The 19,056-nt window shown below is 33.3% G+C and overlaps 1 protein-coding gene across 2 annotated transcripts in view; it reads right to left on the bottom strand.

Moving 5' to 3' along the window:
- The window catches only part of LOC124368608 (trypsin-7-like), a 39,848-nt gene extending 21,353 nt beyond the window's left edge, over positions 1 to 18,495 (bottom strand). For both annotated transcript variants that reach the window (XM_046825851.1, XM_046825856.1), the window contains exon 1: positions 18,365 to 18,495. In XM_046825851.1, coding sequence (XP_046681807.1) covers positions 18,365 to 18,410 — 46 coding nt within the window. In that variant the 5' untranslated portion in view covers positions 18,411 to 18,495. The remainder of the gene's footprint in view (positions 1 to 18,364) is intronic.
- Between the last annotated feature and the right edge of the window lie 561 nt (positions 18,496 to 19,056).

The following is a 19,056-nucleotide window of genomic DNA, read 5'->3' as shown; positions in this document are numbered from 1 at the left end:
CAACGATGATTTTGATTTATTTTTATATATATATATATATATATATATATATATATATATATATATATATATATATATATATATATATATATATATATATATATAACTCCAATAGAGCCTTGTTAATTATTAATGGGTGTTTCTTTCTGTGTTTCTACTTTCATTCATTTAAGATATTTAAATTACTAATATATAATAAATAATATACATGTTTTATATATATATATATATATATATATATATATATATATATATATATATATATATATATATATATTATATATATATATATATATATATATAATGTTTTTGTATGATTTCGTATTCAATGTGTGCAGAGTATTCTTTTAATATTTTTTTGATATTTTTTCTTGTGTTTGGTATATTTTCCATAAGCTACGTGGTTTAACCACATTTTTTGTTATGTTGATTCTTTCTTGAAGTTTTCTGTTAAGAGGGGTGTTTTTGAGTCCGTATAAATCAGTGAATTAATATTTTCTTTTTTTATAGGTGGATGTTTTCATTCATTGATGACAATTTGTTATTGAATAATTAGTTTTTGCAAATTAAAGTTGTATTAAAAATGTGTGGCGCCGCCGTGTGTTTAAAATAAATACTGTGTAAATGTTTTAGCCTACTTATTGATTCTTGTTGGGTTCTTTCTGAGCATCAGCATCAATGTTTTTCATATAATTAAACTTTTCATTCCTCAAGTTTTTGTGCTAAGTTAAGTAATGCAGAGAAAGATAAATAAATTGCCGAATGATCCTTAACCGAAGCGATCGATCGATTTATGAGCTTCGGTTGAGCTTGAGCTTTGAGCTGCGACAGTTGAAGGATGTTCTAGTCTTAACTAAAATGCATGATTTAGGACTATACATCCTTTCTTAGTATTATACTAACTTTGTTTTCATATCAGTGTAATGTTATAAATATATACTTCTTATTATTTGAAAAATTTCTGATATATATATATATAAAATAATATATAATATGAATAATAATATAATATAATATAATATGAATAATAATATATATATATTATTATTCCATTTGGTCCAGAATAATTATTGCTTTATTTCGAAAAACTTTGGCGTGGATATTTAAATATGAATATATCTAAATCGTTTTTTATTTCAGCATATGTTTAGTTATATTTAGTGCTTTACTTTAAAATGGACTAATACCATAAATCTCATTTATAGAATATATTTTATTTCTTCAAACAGTTATTTATTTAGTTTATATTGTATAACTTTTAAACGCATTTAAAAATATTGTGCTACACCTACATCCTGTAAACACTTATGTCTTGTAAACAACTAATATTCTTTGAATTGGCTATCTTCTAAATAGGACTAGAATAATTACTCACTCTTGATTACTTTGACCTAATAGTCTTTATATTATGCCAATTGTTAGTCATTTAATAATACGGATATACAACCATTCTATCAAAAAACAAAAAAAACAACAACAGCAGATAATAAAAGAAAGTAACCAATAAAAATAATTCTAATAAATTTGTATTAGTACTATGTTATAGTACTCTAAAAACAGAATATTTTTAGTATTGTGATACTAATGGTGTTTCAAATATTTTACAATATATTTTTACAATTAATTCCTCCTGTACTAGGAAGTTATATACTCAGACGATTTGAGATATTTGTTTGTTTTGCTGGGAACATAGTTTTTGACGTGACAACGTCTTAAATTAGGTTGCGGCTCGGAGTCACTCATGAAAAAGTGTAACGCCCGGTAACGTTACGATGCCCGTCCAGTGGGTCCGCCGCACGCACGGGATCCGCACGGGATAAAGCAGATAACTGTGGGTCCGCCGCACGGGATAAAGCAGATAACTATGTTTATTCGTGAAAATGGGGAGTGCTTAGATTCGTCATTTACAACAACTACAACAATAAAGGTAAATAATTGTACACTGATATTTCATTATCGTAAACTATGATTGATTGATTACTTGTTAGATTGACACAAAAGTTGAGAAACTGAGTTTATAGGTTATGTCATACTATTGACAAATGTTGATAGTGTTAAGTAAATTATTAGTTTAAATCACTCTGCAATCAATCGTAATTCAGTCGATTGAGAAGAAACAGCGCGTATTGCTAGTCAAACATTTAAAATAACAAATTATAACCTCTAACCTGTCATAACAGTGCGACCAAACAAACGAACTAAACCGACCAATCACCACGCGCGGAGTTAGAATTTAACTGTGTTTAGCAAGAATTTCAAATTCCAATTTTAGTAAATGTTTTATTCAACTTTACCATTTACAATAACAAATTTTAATTAATTTCAAATTATGTACAATGTTTTAGTAAACAAAATATATTTCTATAGTTAAAATTTGTGCAATTCTTATTTTTATTCAATTCCTTGTTCCTATTGTGCAATTTAATAATATTCATATCAATAAATATTCTACCGAGAAAAAGACGTTGTCACGTAAAATCTTCGCCCGTAAAACCGACTTTACAGGCAACCATAATTGTTTTTTTTTTTTTTTATATTTCTGATATTGAATGAGAGCATTGCAAATTAGCCTACGTAGCGTAATCTTACCCTTTTAAAAACATATACGAAACAAACCAGTGTCACAAAAGTTGTTTAACAGTTGTTTTGATAGAACGTGGACACAATAACTTCAGTACCTATTGATTAACGACACTTATTTCGTATCATAAAATAGAATTGTAAAAAATCCAGCTTTATACTTGGTAAAATTTTATAAATAACAAGATATAACCACTTTAATTTCATACATATACCACTCGTTTTTGTCTTGATAATAGGCTAATTAGTAGATATTATATTAATACTTTGTAGGTCTAAATTTATAAAAACAGTTTTACAAAGGTTATTTCCTTACACAGCTAGGCACAGCACTCTCGTGATCGATAAGATCGATCAGTAAAATTAGAGTGGACAGATGACGAGCAGTTGTATGTGATTAGGCAGAAAGCCTGTCCATTAGATGGTAGCACGAGCGACGGTCCCCAGTGACGTCCCAGCTGATAACAGTGATAACAACCACAACTTTCTCACTTTTAGCGTTGATTACCAGAATTATACTTTTGTATTCGTTCCATTTAGAGATATGATCACGGTGAGTATGAAAAGGCAGCTTTGAGTATCTAATGAATGAAACCAGTCAACGAATTACTATGACAATGATTCAAAACAGTTATCATCGTTCTAGTACATAGCTTTCCACATTACAGATTTACCTTTCTTAACAGCATTTAGACTATTAGATTAGTACGAAAGTTGAAGACTCTGCAGACAAAGAATCGCCAAGACTAGCGACCGTTGTCTTCAAATTTTGATATTCAAACCAGTATCTAAACATAACTAATGAGGTCCTAGTAAATCGAAATCAAACCAGATCGTTCCTGGTACAATTTAATTTATGCTGATTGCTTTTCGAAATTGGTAAAGTTAATTTTGGCTACTGAGAAATATGGAAAAGAAACACAACAAACACAACGGAATTAGTTGTACAAGGCCAGTGATTATATGATTCTTTGCTGTTTCTGTTCAGAATTTTTGTAACAGAAACACAACACAAACAGAAATTTCTTTACCTTATGATTCAAAACCGATCATTTTTATGGCACAATCATATTTCAATGAGAACTGTAATATTCATGCTCTACCAAAATACATATACATATACCTATATATACATGTGTGTGTGTGTGTGTGTGTGTGTGTGTGTGTGTGTGTGTGTGTGTGTGTGTGTGTGTGTGTGTGTGTGTGTGTGTGTGTGTGTGTGTGTGTGTGTATTTTCGTCACATTAATGTTAAGATGGTTAAAATTAAATGTTTAAAAGTTATTGCAGCTACAGTTTTTCATTTTGATTTATAATCAACTGACTTTACTACATATAATACATCAAATATGCACAGAAACGTACTTGTGTATATTAAAAATATATATATATATATATATATATATATATATATATATAGTGCCCATCATAATACCACAAGTATGTCCGTGTACAATTTTACAAATATTGCTTTTGCTAATCTCAGGAATATATTATAATCAAGCAGTAATAACTATTCCCTATTTATTGTTCAACTGTTACAATATCAAATACTGTATCAAATGTTCTTTTAGGCCACATTTACGTTTCTATCATTACAAGCTGTATTAATACTTCTAATTTCTAAATCTTAAATATAAAACTTTTGCATCTGATTGTAACTGGTTAAAATCAACACAAGATATAACAATAAAAATTATATATTGTTGACTAGGCAATCTTTAATATTAATTCTCTCGGTTCTAAATTTGTTATCATGGGTTGGATAAAACTGTGGAACAGTGTTTTACAGTTTCCTCATACACTTTTACTTCTAGGTACGGCTGGTGTAAATTTTATAATATCGAAAAAATCCTGATATTTCTAAATAAATTCGAATTCAATATTGTATGTTGTAAAATACACTGTTTTATTTTATTTTAAGATATTTTTAGGTAGTCTATGATTCATCTATTTGTTATTTATTTTCCATAAACGGAGTGTTAGAACAAACTACAACGCACCTTTTACTCTCATTGTATGAGAGCACTTTTTAATGAGTTATTTACGATGGTTGATTTTGAAAGGATAGTAGCATTTTGAATATTAGCCACCGTTATAGTAATAAAAAGAATACTACCTTCGAACACTGCTATTGTGTTCTTTATAAAACATACGACGATGGCAAATGTCTGAAATAATGTTATTCTTTTACATTCTAAGACATTTTTACTTAGCGTGTAACGACCCTTATTCGTCCCCGTCCTTAATCCTCACCCTTTCAAATAGAAACCCTATTTACCAAAGTGCAGTTTCCCTTATTGCCCTTGACCTTTTAAATTTCCGCCTTCCACTATTACCGACATCCTGTTGTTCTTAACTTATCTTATCTTAGCGTCTCCTCCCACGGCCCTACGTCTAGCCCTACACCCTTCGTTTTCTTTCCGCCAATAAATCCTTATTCCCGCTACACCTAAAACATCTCCTCTACTCCCCTCCTATCCGTAAACAACCAGCGTCGTCCTAATTACCCCTGCGTCGTGTCCTAGTTCCGCGTACCTCTTTTGCCCTTGACCTTTTTATTTTCCGCCTTCCGCTATTACCGACGTCCTGTTGTTCCTAACTTATCTTATCTTAGCGTCTCCTCCCACGGCCATACGTGTAGCTCTACACCCTTCGTTTTCTTTCCGCCAATAAATCCTTATTCCCGCTACACCTAAAACATCTCCTCTACTCCTCTCCTATCCGTAAACAACCAGCGTCGTCCTAATTTCCCCTGCGTCGTGCCCTAGTTCCACGCACCTCTTTGTACCGTATGACGATAACACATGGGGGTGGTGACTTCTGAGGTCGTAGTAATAAATACTAGAAATACAATGTTTACTTATAAGTTCAGTTTAATTACGAAAACTTAAAAGCACCACTTTTAGATGGTAAAGGAAAAGTTATGTAATGCCACGTTGCTGCCAATTAGAATATAATAACTAAAAAGTATATCTCCTAGGTGGGCCTAAAATATCCAATGTTCTATTGAATTATGCGTACGACGTTTTACTTTACAAAACAATAATATTTCACTTCCCTTCGCAATAGGTAGACTCACAACCCGGGTGTCGGCGTCTTGGCACGAGACATTGAAGCTGTAGTCTAAGAACGGTTATTTCTAGAAGAGGAGTAGAGTTGGGAAGTGGTAGCCATCTATTCAAACAACACGTGAGATACATCAGCTACGTAAACTCGCCTAAAACAAATTCGCGACGGTATTAGCCATTTAATGATACAAATTACTATTTATAACAACGTGCTCGTCGCCATAAGGACGACGCCACAACCTTTATCTATCTCCATCAAGCAAATAAAAGATCTTCAAGGGTAAGTTACTTTACTATTCACATCTTTACTTTACGTTACATTCATTTTATACGTTTGGCATCAAAGGGCTAATTTAATAATACGAAAAGATAAATTTTACTTACGGACAAAGCGCGCGAGGTCTGATGGGTTACGTAGTTGGGCTGCTACAAAGGGTTAGAAGAAAAAAAATTCATACGCGTGCCAATTAGGTAGTTACTCCGCCCAATAATTTAGTTCCGGAACATTGGATGTAAAATAATATTATATTATACTGGCTGATTAGGTTGCGAAATTTACATTGTATGAAATTTAATTAACTAATTTACGGTACAGAATATCCCCCCTGTTTTGATTTCGCAACCTAGTTAGTCGCTTTACTTTAAACATATTCTAAATAACAAACTTAATTCAACCTTTTATTCATTACATAAATTCAAATTCAACCATAACAATACGATAGCGCGGGGATCCAAAAGTTTTCTATGAAATCCGCTAGATCGCATGCCAATGCAGTTCTATGACTGCTCGCTTAGGGACCAAAAATAGAAAATCAATTTAGGCAAACTATTTTCATGCAGTGCACGTTGCAGCGTTTTAGAATTTGCGGGTCGTTGCAAGAATAAGGGCATTTAAGGCGATTAAATCGTAAACAAGTGTAGTGTAGTGTTTTGTTATATAGGCGCCACATTCATACTTCTTTTTGCATTCATACCAGTGTTTTGTGTATAGTGTTGTGCCATTAAATACCCTGAGACTTGCGGACAAGTTACCAATATGGATCGAATATTTTGGAATGAGACGTCCCCTCACGAGAAGCTAAGTCTCACATTTCGTATTAATACTGCATCACTCTTAATATATATATTTACATACAACATCCTATACATCTTACATCTACATGAATTTTAACACTTCAAATATATCTACAAAATTCAAAATTCAACATTTCGGCATACCTACAAAACACAGACAATTTGGTTCCCTCATTACAAACAGTCAGGATCAACTTTGTCTCATTTCTTTACACTAAGTCTATTTACTAATTCTTTTTCTATATTTTATTTCCATTGACACATTCGTTAAGAATTCACCAAACAGTTAACTTCCTGGATTTTATCTTATCTTTTAAATTTGGCAGCAAGTGGTTCCTTAAGCTAGGGATGCTACAAAATTTTTTTTTTATTTTATACAGAACAGGTCTTAATTTAATTTTAAATCTACAATATGAACCTTTTTTACATTCAAAACATTTTCAGTGTGTTGTACAATACAAGTTACAAGGCTTAAAAAATATAAAATTCTATAAATTCCTACATATTTTGGTGCTAATTTTGCACAAAACTTTTCTACCTTATTGCTTAAATAGTGGGTTCTAATCCATACTAAGGAATGCAACTTAAAGGGATGTTTTACATTTTGCTCTGAGTACTTTTGTCTATTACTGTTATGTGCTATACTCCTTTTTACATTCACCACAGCTCTCTTTAAATTGTTTACAACAGTTTCCTTGGACAAATTCTCACCAATTAGATCATTTAGCTTCCATAAATTAGATAAAGCATTATTACAGGAATGATTAAACATTAAATCAAAGGCAGCAAAACCTGTGCTTTCATTATGGGCGGTGTTTAAACTTAATTGTATATAGCCTAGGTCATTATCCCAATTACTATGACAGTTGTGATAGAAACTACGTAATAATGTAGATATGTTTCTAATATGCCTTTCTGATTGATTTCCATTAGCCCTGTAAGGCGCTAGTCTACGGTGTTCAATAAAATTCTTAAATAAGAACTTCTTAAAATACAGTGATGTAAAATATGCGGCATTGTCTGACACTATTATTTTAGGTACAGAAAAGTTGTTAAAAATTATGCGGTCTAATTTATTACATATTTCAGCACTCTTACATTCCCTCAAAGGGATTAGCCATAGAAATTTACTGGCGGCATCTACAACTACAAGTAAATATACATTGCTGTTTCTAGTTCTCACTAAGGGACCTAAAAGATCTATGAATAAACAATCCATATTGTTCTTAAATGGCACAGATACTAATTCGCCTTTATATTTTCTTTGGCACACTTTACTCATTTTACAAACATTACATGCTTTCACTTTTGCATTTATAATTTCGTCTAAATCAGGTCTATAAAAATACTGATTAATTTTTCTTTGCGTTCTAGCAATGCCTAAATGACCTCCTATTAAAGAACTGTGGAAGAATTCATATACTAAATCAATTAACTGTACAGGCAAAAATATCTTACTCTTACTTTTTACATTCCTTTTGTACATCAGTAAATTGTTTTTTATAAAATAACATAAATTGTTACTATTGCTTTTTACAGATTGAATGATTCGCTGAGTTTCTTTATCTTGAAGTTGATGTTTTTTTAAATCTTTAAACGCTAATGGCAAATCATTAATTAACAACCACAAATTATCCTTGTTATTGCACTTATTATTTATCTGCATTTTAGGCTTTACATTAGATGTTCGTTTACATGTTTGCCTTCGGGAGTAGTTTGAATGGCAGAAGGAAATCGATAATCTATTTTTATCCTGGTCTGGAACGTTCCGGCAGTCACTGGGGCTCGGATCAGCTGTTCCCGTCGACTCGCCCTCAAACATACGTGAAAGGGCGTCTGCCAGCGCATTATCGGTGGAACTTTTAAATTCCACCTCAAATGGCAAATTCAAAATCCTCTCGATCCACCGGGCAAGTCTTCCTACCTTCCTTTTGTGATTGAGGACATAGGATAAAGCTTGGTTATCAGTTATTAATTTAAAGGTTCTTACTTCTAAAAATTCGTGCCATTTTTCTATGCAAATTAGTGCACTCAAAGCTTCTTTTTCATAAACAGTATATTTTAATTCGGCATCAGTAAATTTCCTAGAGTAATAGGCTATTGGCATTAATTCATTTTGGTCGTTTTTCCTGTAACAAACAACCACCTGCGGCTATTCCACTAGCATCTGTCATTACTATAAATTGCTTTGAAAAATCGGCTAACTGGAGTACAGGAGGATTCATTATAGCTTCTTTTAACTTTACAAACGAATCTTGACATTCACTTGTCCAAACAAATTTAGCGTTTTTCCTTCTTAAACGATTTAAAGGATTACATAATTCGGCATAATTATTTATAAATTTTGAAAAGAAATTGGTCATACCTAAAAACTGTGAAATTTGTTTGGCGTTCTTAGGCGGCATAAATTCTCCTATACTCCTTGTTCGCTCGGGATCTATAGTTACTGTATTATTTTTTATTAAGTTCCCCAAAAAGGAGATTTCCTCAAAACAAAACTTTGCTTTCTCTAGGTTTGCCGTTAAGCCATGTTTGCTTAGTCTATTTACAATCTCTCTGACATGTACTAAATGCGAATTAAGGTCTTTACTGTACACTAAGATATCATCACAAAAATTTATCACATATTTAAATTTTATATTGTCTAGGACTTTGTCCAGATAGGCGGACAATACAGCACTACCAACATGTAAACCAAAGGGTACTCGTTTAAATTTATATTTACCAAATATAGTGCTAAATGAGGTAAGATCTTGACTATCAGGTGATAATGGACATTGCAAAAAACTTTTTCTTAAATCTATTATTGAAAAATATTTGGCTCCACTAAGATGTTGATAATAATTATTTAAATCACCAATGGGAAAATCAATTTTCTGTAACTTTTTATTTAATTCGGTATAATTGACTACAAGTCTGTCCTTTTTGGTTAAAAAGGCTGGACTGGAGTAGGCTGAAGTACTGGGTTCAATTATTCCTTGGTCCAACCAATCCTGTATTATTGTTTTCATCTTATTTACAGTAGGAGGGCTCATAAAATAAGGCCTAATATTTACAGGTGTGGGGTCATTTAGAACTAATCTCACTTCCAAATCTAGAGCCTCTCCTAATTTTGGATTAAAAACATTTGGAAAATCCCCTATAAGGTTTTGTATCTCAGCCTCAGCTCTAGTGCACCCTATTTTTACATCAATGCTGTTTACTTCATGTTCAAAAGGCTGTTGTCTGACAATAGTTATTTTCTCATTACAATTGAATTTAAAATAACATGAATCTCCATCAAGATCTAAAATTAATTTGCTATTAGATATAAATGGGTTTCCCAATACAATGTCCCATTTTAAATTATCCAATACAATAAATTTTACTTTCCAACAAAATTTAGAAATTTTTATCATAGCATAACAGTAACCAAAACATTTTATTTCAGTGTTATTTTCAGCAAACATTCTATCATCTGACTTCATTAATTTAGAAACATTTTTATTCAACAATAGGCTATCATAAAATTCTTTACTAATTATATCTCTTGTAGCACCAGTATCTAATAAGCAGTTTGTTTTTACATTTTTACCCACTATAGCTTCAATTAAAGGCATATTGTTACACTGTCTAACATTTAGTCTTAAATTAGGTTTTCTATAGTTTAATTTACTCCAATTTTTAATTACCTTACCATAGACTCTCATAAAATAGTGTTTTTCTTTTCTTACTGTATTACTATTTATAAAATTATTATTCTTAAACTTATGAAACCGGGGAGGGATATTTTTAGGTGTTGTGTGTAATACCACTCCCCTATCGACTAGTTTTTTGGATTCCTAAAACAATTTTTTGCTAAGTGACCAGGCCTATTACAATTGAAACATAACTTTGGGTTTTTGACAGTAGGCCTACTTTTTCTAAGTTCAACATGTGGTGGATACATGTTGTTAACATATGTCTTACTTAAATTGTCCCTTAAGTTATCATTAAAGGTTATATTGTTACTAGCTATACACACATTTTCCAAATCTGTAAAACAAATGGGATTGTTTTCAAAAATTAACTTATTTCTATCTGTAGGCTTAATACCTCTTTTTATACAAGTTACCAAGTCCTGTTCACTTATGTTACACAATAAAACTTGACTGAGCTCTTTGATGTCATAGATGTATTCATACAGTGGCTCATCAAACCTTTGTGGCCTATAAACTAAATCTAGTCTCAGTCTTTCAATTAGGCCTACAGGGATAAAAGCACTAATTAATTCCCTGTGTAGATAGTTGACATTTGGCATGACAGACTTACACTGTATTATTTTGGCTAAAAGTGGACCTTTTGCATAACATGGTAACAATGCTAAAATTTCATTTTCTGATAGGCTAGTTTCACATTTTAGTTTTAACAAAGTTTTCAAAAAGTTTATTAGCTCAGGTACTACTAAGCCATTTGTTACTGTAAAATTTTGTAAATAACATTCTACAGGGTTGTTTAACTTATTAAACATATTTAAACCAGACATAGGTTGACTAATACAATCATTGTTTGCATTATAAATAGGCATTATAGGCAAAGTGGGGGTACTGGCAGTAGGCTGTGATATTGTTGGTGGTTGTACAGAAATAGGGCCTATTTGTTCTTTCACTGCCTCATCTTCCATAGCCTCATCTTGTTCTAATGATTCATTTAAATTGGCTTCTAACACTTTAAGCTGTTCTAGGTTCACTGTAGGTAGCAAGTTTTTAGCTAACTGTTGTTCAACATTTACTAGCCTACACTTTAAAGCTGATAAAGTTTCACTATGTACAGAACCTAGTTCGAGCTGGTTGTCTAAAAATAAACGGTTTATTAAATGTTTACACTTTTCTTGGAATTTGGTGATTTCTAAAGGTGAACTAGCATTGTTCAATTCACTGCACCCATGTTCTAATAATATCACTTTTTCACTGAGAAGTTTTACTTCCTGATTGTGGTCTATTTTTAATAGGCTCCTAGGAGTAGGTAAAATATTGTTTCCCAAACACTGTCTTAAGGACTTTCTGAGTTCATTTACTGTACTGTCACTATTTAATTTAATACCTCTAGATATCAGTTCAAATACCAACTTATCTTTAGACAAATATTCTATTTTAATGGCAGGCATTGTGGCGTTTTCACTCAGTTTCACCCAGTTGATGGCAGAGAAGGCACATCAAAAGCAGAGTTGCGCAATTAAATTATGTGTACCGTATGACGATAACACATGGGGGTGGTGACTTCTGAGGTCGTAGTAATAAATACTAGAAATACAAAGTTTACTTATAAGTTCAGTTTAATTACGAAAACTTAAAAGCACCACTTTTAGATGGTAAAGGAAAAGTTATGTAATGCCACGTTGCTGCCAATTAGAATATAATAACTAAAAAGTATATCTTCTAGGTGGGCCTAAAATATCCAATGTTCTATTGAATTATGCGTACGACGTTTTACTTTACAAAACAATAATATTTCACTTCCCTTCGCAATAGGTAGACTCACAACCCGGGTGTCGGCGTCTTGGCACGAGACATTGAAGCTGTAGTCTAAGAACGGTTATTTCTAGAAGAGGAGTAGAGTTGGGAAGTGGTAGCCATCTATTCAAACAACACGTGAGATACATCAGCTACGTAAACTCGCCTAAAACAAATTCGCGACGGTATTAGCCATTTAATGATACAAATTACTATTTATAACAACGTGCTCGTCGCCATAAGGACGACGCCACAACCTTTATCTATCTCCATCAAGCAAATAAAAGATCTTCAAGGGTAAGTTACTTTACTATTCACATCTTTACTTTACGTTACATTCATTTTATACGTTTGGCATCAAAGGGCTAATTTAATAATACGAAAAGATAAATTTTACTTACGGACAAAGCGCGCGAGGTCTGATGGGTTACGTAGTTGGGCTGCTACAAAGGGTTAGAAGAAAAAAAATTCATACGCGTGCCAATTAGGTAGTTACTCCGCCCAATAATTTAGTTCCGGAACATTGGATGTAAAATAATATTATATTATACTGGCTGATTAGGTTGCGAAATTTACATTGTATGAAATTTAATTAACTAATTTACGGTACATCTTTTACCCTGACCTTTGCCCGCACCCTAGCGGCTATCCATGTTTCCGCTTACCATTATACGTTTCCTATCCTCGTGTCCTACTAATCCGCTTTGGGCGTCGCCTTCAGGTAGTCGGCGTCGTCCTATACAAACTTCCTCTTAAAATTCCTGTGTCCTTCGCTTTCCGACGTTACAATAAGCCCTGTCCTATTTTCCCACGATCAGTCCGGCCCCTCCGTCACTTGACCCTACCCTGCGCCGCCGATGAAACTTCCCGTTACCTTATCGCCTTCCGCGTCTTTCCCCATAAACCTTACCCTCTCCTACATGCACACCTAATTCCTACCTCTCCATACGTCCTGCAGCGTCGCTTTATACAAGTCGGCACTTTTTCCCTATGCCGACGGACCCCTAAGGACCCCATCCCTGCAATAAAGAATACGGTCGAGTATTCAGAAACAGCAGCGTCGCCATTTCAAACAGGTTGGAACAAGCAGACCATATAACCCTACGGAGAGATGTTGCCGGCACCGCAGCTGGGAGCCGACTGACAATATTAGGGGTTCTGCGCATGCGCCAACCTGGCTGCTATAAAGGGAGCCGATCACCAGCACAGCTCTCATTCGTTCCTGGGAGTTCACCACGGATACAACGCTCAGTAGATCCTGGGAGACCACCACAGGAAGCTCTCCGAGACCGACCACGCTTCGCCTCCCTCAGGTAAGATAATCGCCCTGCACTAGAGAAATCCAAGCGCCTCTATCCCCTCGCCCGCTAGATCAATCCAAGCGGAACCATTCGCCCTGCGCTAGAGTAATCCAAGCGCCTCTTCGTCTTTCCCCGCTAGAGCGATCCAAGCGGAACCTTTCGTCCTGCGCTAGAGAAATCCGAGCGCCTCTATCCTCTCGCCCGCTAGAGCAATCCAAGCGGAACCTCTCGCCCTGCGCTAGAGAAATCCAAGCGCCTCTTCGTCTTTCCCCGCTAGAGCGATCCAAGCGGAACCTTTCGTCCTGCGCTAGAGAAATCCGAGCGCCTCTATCCTCTCGCCTGCTAGAGCAATCCAAGCGGAACCTTTCGCCCTGCGCTAGAGAAATCCAAGCGTCTCTTCGTCTTTCCCCGCTAGAGCGATCCAAGCGGAACCTTTCGTCCTGCGCTAGAGAAATCCGAGCGCCTCTATCCCCTCGCCCGCTAGAGCAATCCAAGCGGAACCATTCGCCCTGCGCTAGAGTAATCCCAGCGCCTCTTTCTCTGTCCCCGCTAGAGACATCCGAGCGGAACCTTAGTTCCTTTGTTAGACTCTTTCCCAACGCTTTTATTTCCAAATTACTATTGTCCTTACTCCTCCTCATATCCTACTTGGAGCCTGGGCTGTGATGATACCGAGCGTTTGTATTGAGTCCACTTAGGTTGACTCTGCTCTCAATCTGAGCCTTTGGTTTCCCAATTCTAACTACCTTCTCCCGACCCCTGTAATACTTTACCCCATTTTACGACTGATACGTTCTGGGTCAGTTACGTTACGATACGAAAAGTCACGTTACAAGCGTAAGAAATGTCTTTTCACCAGATTGGTTAACACATTTTGGTTGGCTACAATCGATTTTTTGTGCAGTTCTAAAAGCAAACGCACATACCTGGTAATTGGAGTTTTATGCAGTGTATAATGACATATTTTTGTAGCAAATTTAATAAAAATGTTCCTTCAAAAATAACAATAACTATATCAGCATGAAAAGAAAAATAATCTTTTTTAAATGCAGAGTAGTTTTATTTAATGTAGCATAGTCAGTGCATAAGAAATTGTTTTATTTATTAGTAGTATTTTTGTTGCTTTTATTACTGTTACAATATTCTTTATTGAGATATAACTTGAGCTACACGGAGGTTAACAAATCTGTAGACGTAAAATGAGAAACTATCTACTGAAAGCAACCATCGAGTGACCATTAAAAGCACATTCAACACTGTAATATATAAATAGAGGATATGTTTTCTATAACAGAACTGAAACAAAGAGTCGCAGTTCAGCTTCATTCTTGAAGAATTATCAGTTTACGTTGATAACGTTTAAGTCATCCAATTCATTGATAACGGCAAGAACCGTCTGAGATTCATACTCGACGTAAAGTGGAAAGACGAAATGTAGGCTACTCTAAATGTGACTGTACGATGATATAAACATAGTATATCGATAAAGATATATGCTAATGTTGGTGTTAACTATAATAAGGTATATTCGATTATATACTCTTAATTCTTTACTTGGCTGAGCGTTAGCGAAGCCTATTAATCGAGAGGCTGGAAAAATTTCTGTCTATCTGTCCGCAGATCTCGAGAAAAAAACTGGTATGAAAAATTATGGTATGATTAAATCACACAAGAGATAAATTTTTAAACAAACAGAGTACAATCAGTTGACAAATTTTAAACTAGACTAAAAATTGATGAAGAGAAAACCAATAACCCAATTGTATTCAATTTAAAGGTAGAATTGAGCTGTAATGTAGGTACCCGTATAACAAGATTCGCAATATAATTTACTTATAACACATACTATGCAATCAATGCTGTCAGGGAAATACTTCGTGTACAAGGCAAATTTCAGTGCATACATGGATACACACACATAGTATAATGATATTTTTCTACTGATTGTCTGATACTACAATCAAAGTTCATTATAGCTATATTTAGCATTATATGGTGCACTTATGTATATTTATTCAACTACCACATTCGATGTTGTTGGAATTTGAATTGCTAAACTGCACTATTGTTTCATTTTGCTAGTAACTTGCGGTAACACAGAGTTTTCCGGAACTCTTTACCAACCTTTTCAGGTATTAAATCTGAACTCAATAAAATGCAAAATCATATTCAAACGTTCAAAAAATTTATAAATTTTACCTAATAACTTCTAATTTCAAAAAGACTTGTAATAATTTAAAATTATTTAACGACATAACTGTATAACCCAAAGACTTAATTACACAAAAATTAACAAATTTTATTCTTAACCGTTAATGTTGAGATGAAAAACTTGCGTATTTCGTAAGGTAGGGATTCACAGATCCTGCAAAATAATTTATTGTAACCTGGAGAATGGGTAAGAAATACAAAATTTGAGTACACAATGTGTTTATTTGTATAATTCATTTTTATTTTTAGGTAAAAATAACTTTTACTCTTATTATACTTATTACTTATTGATAATTAGTATTTAAGTATTGCTAATAGTACTTATTGAAATACACTTTCGAAGACGCACACTTATGGTGAGAAAATATATCTATATTTCAAAACATATCATTTTATTAATTTACTAATTGGGAATTATTTTAAAATTTGTGTATGCCTAAACTACAACTCTTTTCATAGCACAAAATAATACTCAAAAAAATTGTATTTAAAACATACACACATATTAAAGATGTGTAAAACTGAAGCCTTTAGAAAGTGGAATAATTTTTCTCAGTAAATTGAGGTGTTGTTAAATAAGGATAAAATTTGCCTATTATATAAGACAAAGATATATATATATATTTTTTTTTTTCGGAAATACCCACTCTTCCACTTCTTCTTCCTCTTCATCCAGTACGTCCTTCCAATAATGCATTATGAGAACAAGTATCATTATTCAAGTGTACCACAGACTCGCTATCTACCTTTCTAAACATGTATTGCGTGCATTGCCTAAAAAGTCATGGCTATTTGCCCGTAATCTTATAATTATAATATCTTATAGTTTGGGAGTACCCAATAGCTGTGAAACCATACAAATATTTATTGTTTGGTCAATCCATTTAACGTTTCAATTAATATCTTTAACGCGACTCTATAAAACGTACAACGTATACTGTTTTAATTCGATTTAGTCTGAGGCAGCGTACATATTGATGACACGGCAACTACATATGTTGTAAATTATGTCAAACAGCTTTGCGCATTTGTTTGAATATTCCCATGCCCAGACTTTTTCTCGCTTAAGCAACTTACTGTCTACGTGTTGATGGCAAAACACTCGCGTACTCCTTCGCGTTTTATCGTCTTAGTGCCTAACACATCTTTTGTCTTCAAAACTACTCTTTCGCTCAGAATTATCAATGCATATGCACTTACAACACTGTATTTAGTCAGCATAGTGGCTTTACCAAGTTTACACGTCTCTTGTGTGATTTGGACAGGAGAGCAAGTACCAACATTGGTGCAGAAAGAACTAACCTGTGAGGACGTCTTTAAAACCTGATGACAAGAACAGTCGGCAACAAAACCTTGCAGTATCAAAGAAAGTGCTCCTACTACTTTTACATATGAAGTTAACCCTTATGAAACAGTTTGTAAAGGCATTGCCTGAAAATGGACTATGATTCAAATATCTCTGCCAAAACTTTTCACGCCTTTCGGAAGCCAAATTAAAAGAAGTTGTTTTTGATTGACTTGACATTATAAATATGGTGTTTGGAGTTTACTTTGAACCGACAATGGCCGTAAATGAGAAAGAAGCATAGGTATTACTCAAGCGAGTCAGTACAAGGTTGCAGGGATATGAAGAGGACACGGAATATGTTTCTATTGTAGCTAACACGTTAAAAAAGTTTTAAAAATAGAATGTTTAATAAGCATAAAAGTTCCATTTTTTAATTGTCATGTTGATCACTTCCCGGAAAATTTAGGAAATTTTAGTGAGGGGCAGGATGAGTGTTTTCATGATAACATTAATGGAAAAAACAAAGGCCGCTGGAACACCAATATGATGAGGGACTACTGTTAGTCAGTCCAGCAAGCAACTCAACGTAGAAAAGGCTATGCAAGAGGCTTTGAAGGTGAAAGAAGAACCAGCCAACTAGTAAAACCAGTAATACCAAATTATATCACTGTTTTATATAGCCAACTAATATAACATATGCTTATGATGTAACTCAGTGTTTCATTAATTTCACCATTTACCGTGTATAGGAATTTGATACTATATAATAAAAAGATAATTTGTAAAAAACTAGAATTTATACAATAAACTAAAGCCATATTTGGATTAAATTAACAATCTAAAAAGATAAACTATTAAACTAAAAGTAAAATAAAAAATATTTTTTGATGGCCAGTGTGATGCACTTGATTTATAAGCGCTTTAAAAAACTTTGGTTATAGGTTCTGAATGAATAAGTTAAAAACTGCCAAGAATAAAAAGTTTTAATATACATTTTATACACTGTGTACCATGAGAAATTTATATTCGTGTTTTCAAAAGAATAACATTCTAAATATATATTTTAATAAGGCTTTGAAAAGTACATAACGATCACCTTTTAAACTTTCTTACAATTTTGGTCGTTTTAGAGATACTAATATTGGCCCAGTTAAAATTGACACTATATATATATATATATATATATATATATATATATATATATATATACATACATATATTATATACTACGATGGCGCCAATAAATAACGACACATTAGTAATGTTTTAACGTATTATATTAGAATTTTAGTTATTCGTTTTAATTTTGTATCATAAAATATGTTTAGATTTTGTGTCATAAAATTGATTGTATAAAATGTACAACATACCCAAGAGAAATACGCAGAGTAGCGAAATCACTAACGTCCTCCACATTGCATTTGACAATGAAACTTAAGAAAATATTAAGATACGGATTTCAAGTTTTTTGCATGATAATATGACACGCTGTGAAGTCAAGTGTTCTCAGAGATGAGATATAAACAAATCTGTTCACACAGATCACTTGAAATTGAACAGCCGGCTGCAATGTCGGCCATATTAATTTTAGTCTTATAACAATAATGTTAATCTGAAACACTTTAAGCCTCTAACAATAAGTTTTGTTAAGTTAATTACTAAATATTAAAGCTCTTTAGTTTTGCGGATTTTGCTGTTTTGGAAAAAGTTATTTTATTTCAACAAGTATAAATTTCAAAAAGTATAAAAATACCAAAATTTTTGAATGCGTATTAATCGTCTACTCAAAATAAAACGCATCCATCATTTTATGACCAAAAACAAGGACGTAAAGCTGCTTGAGCTTTAGCATTGTTCTTATAGAGTACTTGCTGTTTACGACCTCTGCCATTTTAAGAGAGAGGCTTCTTTAAATGCCAATGTCACATTTTATTGATTATACCAAATGTTTTTAAAGAAAATCGGCCCAAAGCATTTTGCATATTGATGTAGATCTTCCTAAAAACCCCGAGACTTCTATCTTACAGAGCTACAATCTTACCTCCAGGTTACAGTGAAGCTC

Source organism: Homalodisca vitripennis, chromosome 1, assembly GCF_021130785.1.
Source record: "Homalodisca vitripennis isolate AUS2020 chromosome 1, UT_GWSS_2.1, whole genome shotgun sequence".
Taxonomy (NCBI): Eukaryota; Metazoa; Arthropoda; class Insecta; order Hemiptera; family Cicadellidae; genus Homalodisca; species Homalodisca vitripennis.
Note: the sequence above shows the minus strand (reverse complement) of the source record. Positions and strands in the feature narration are given on the sequence as shown.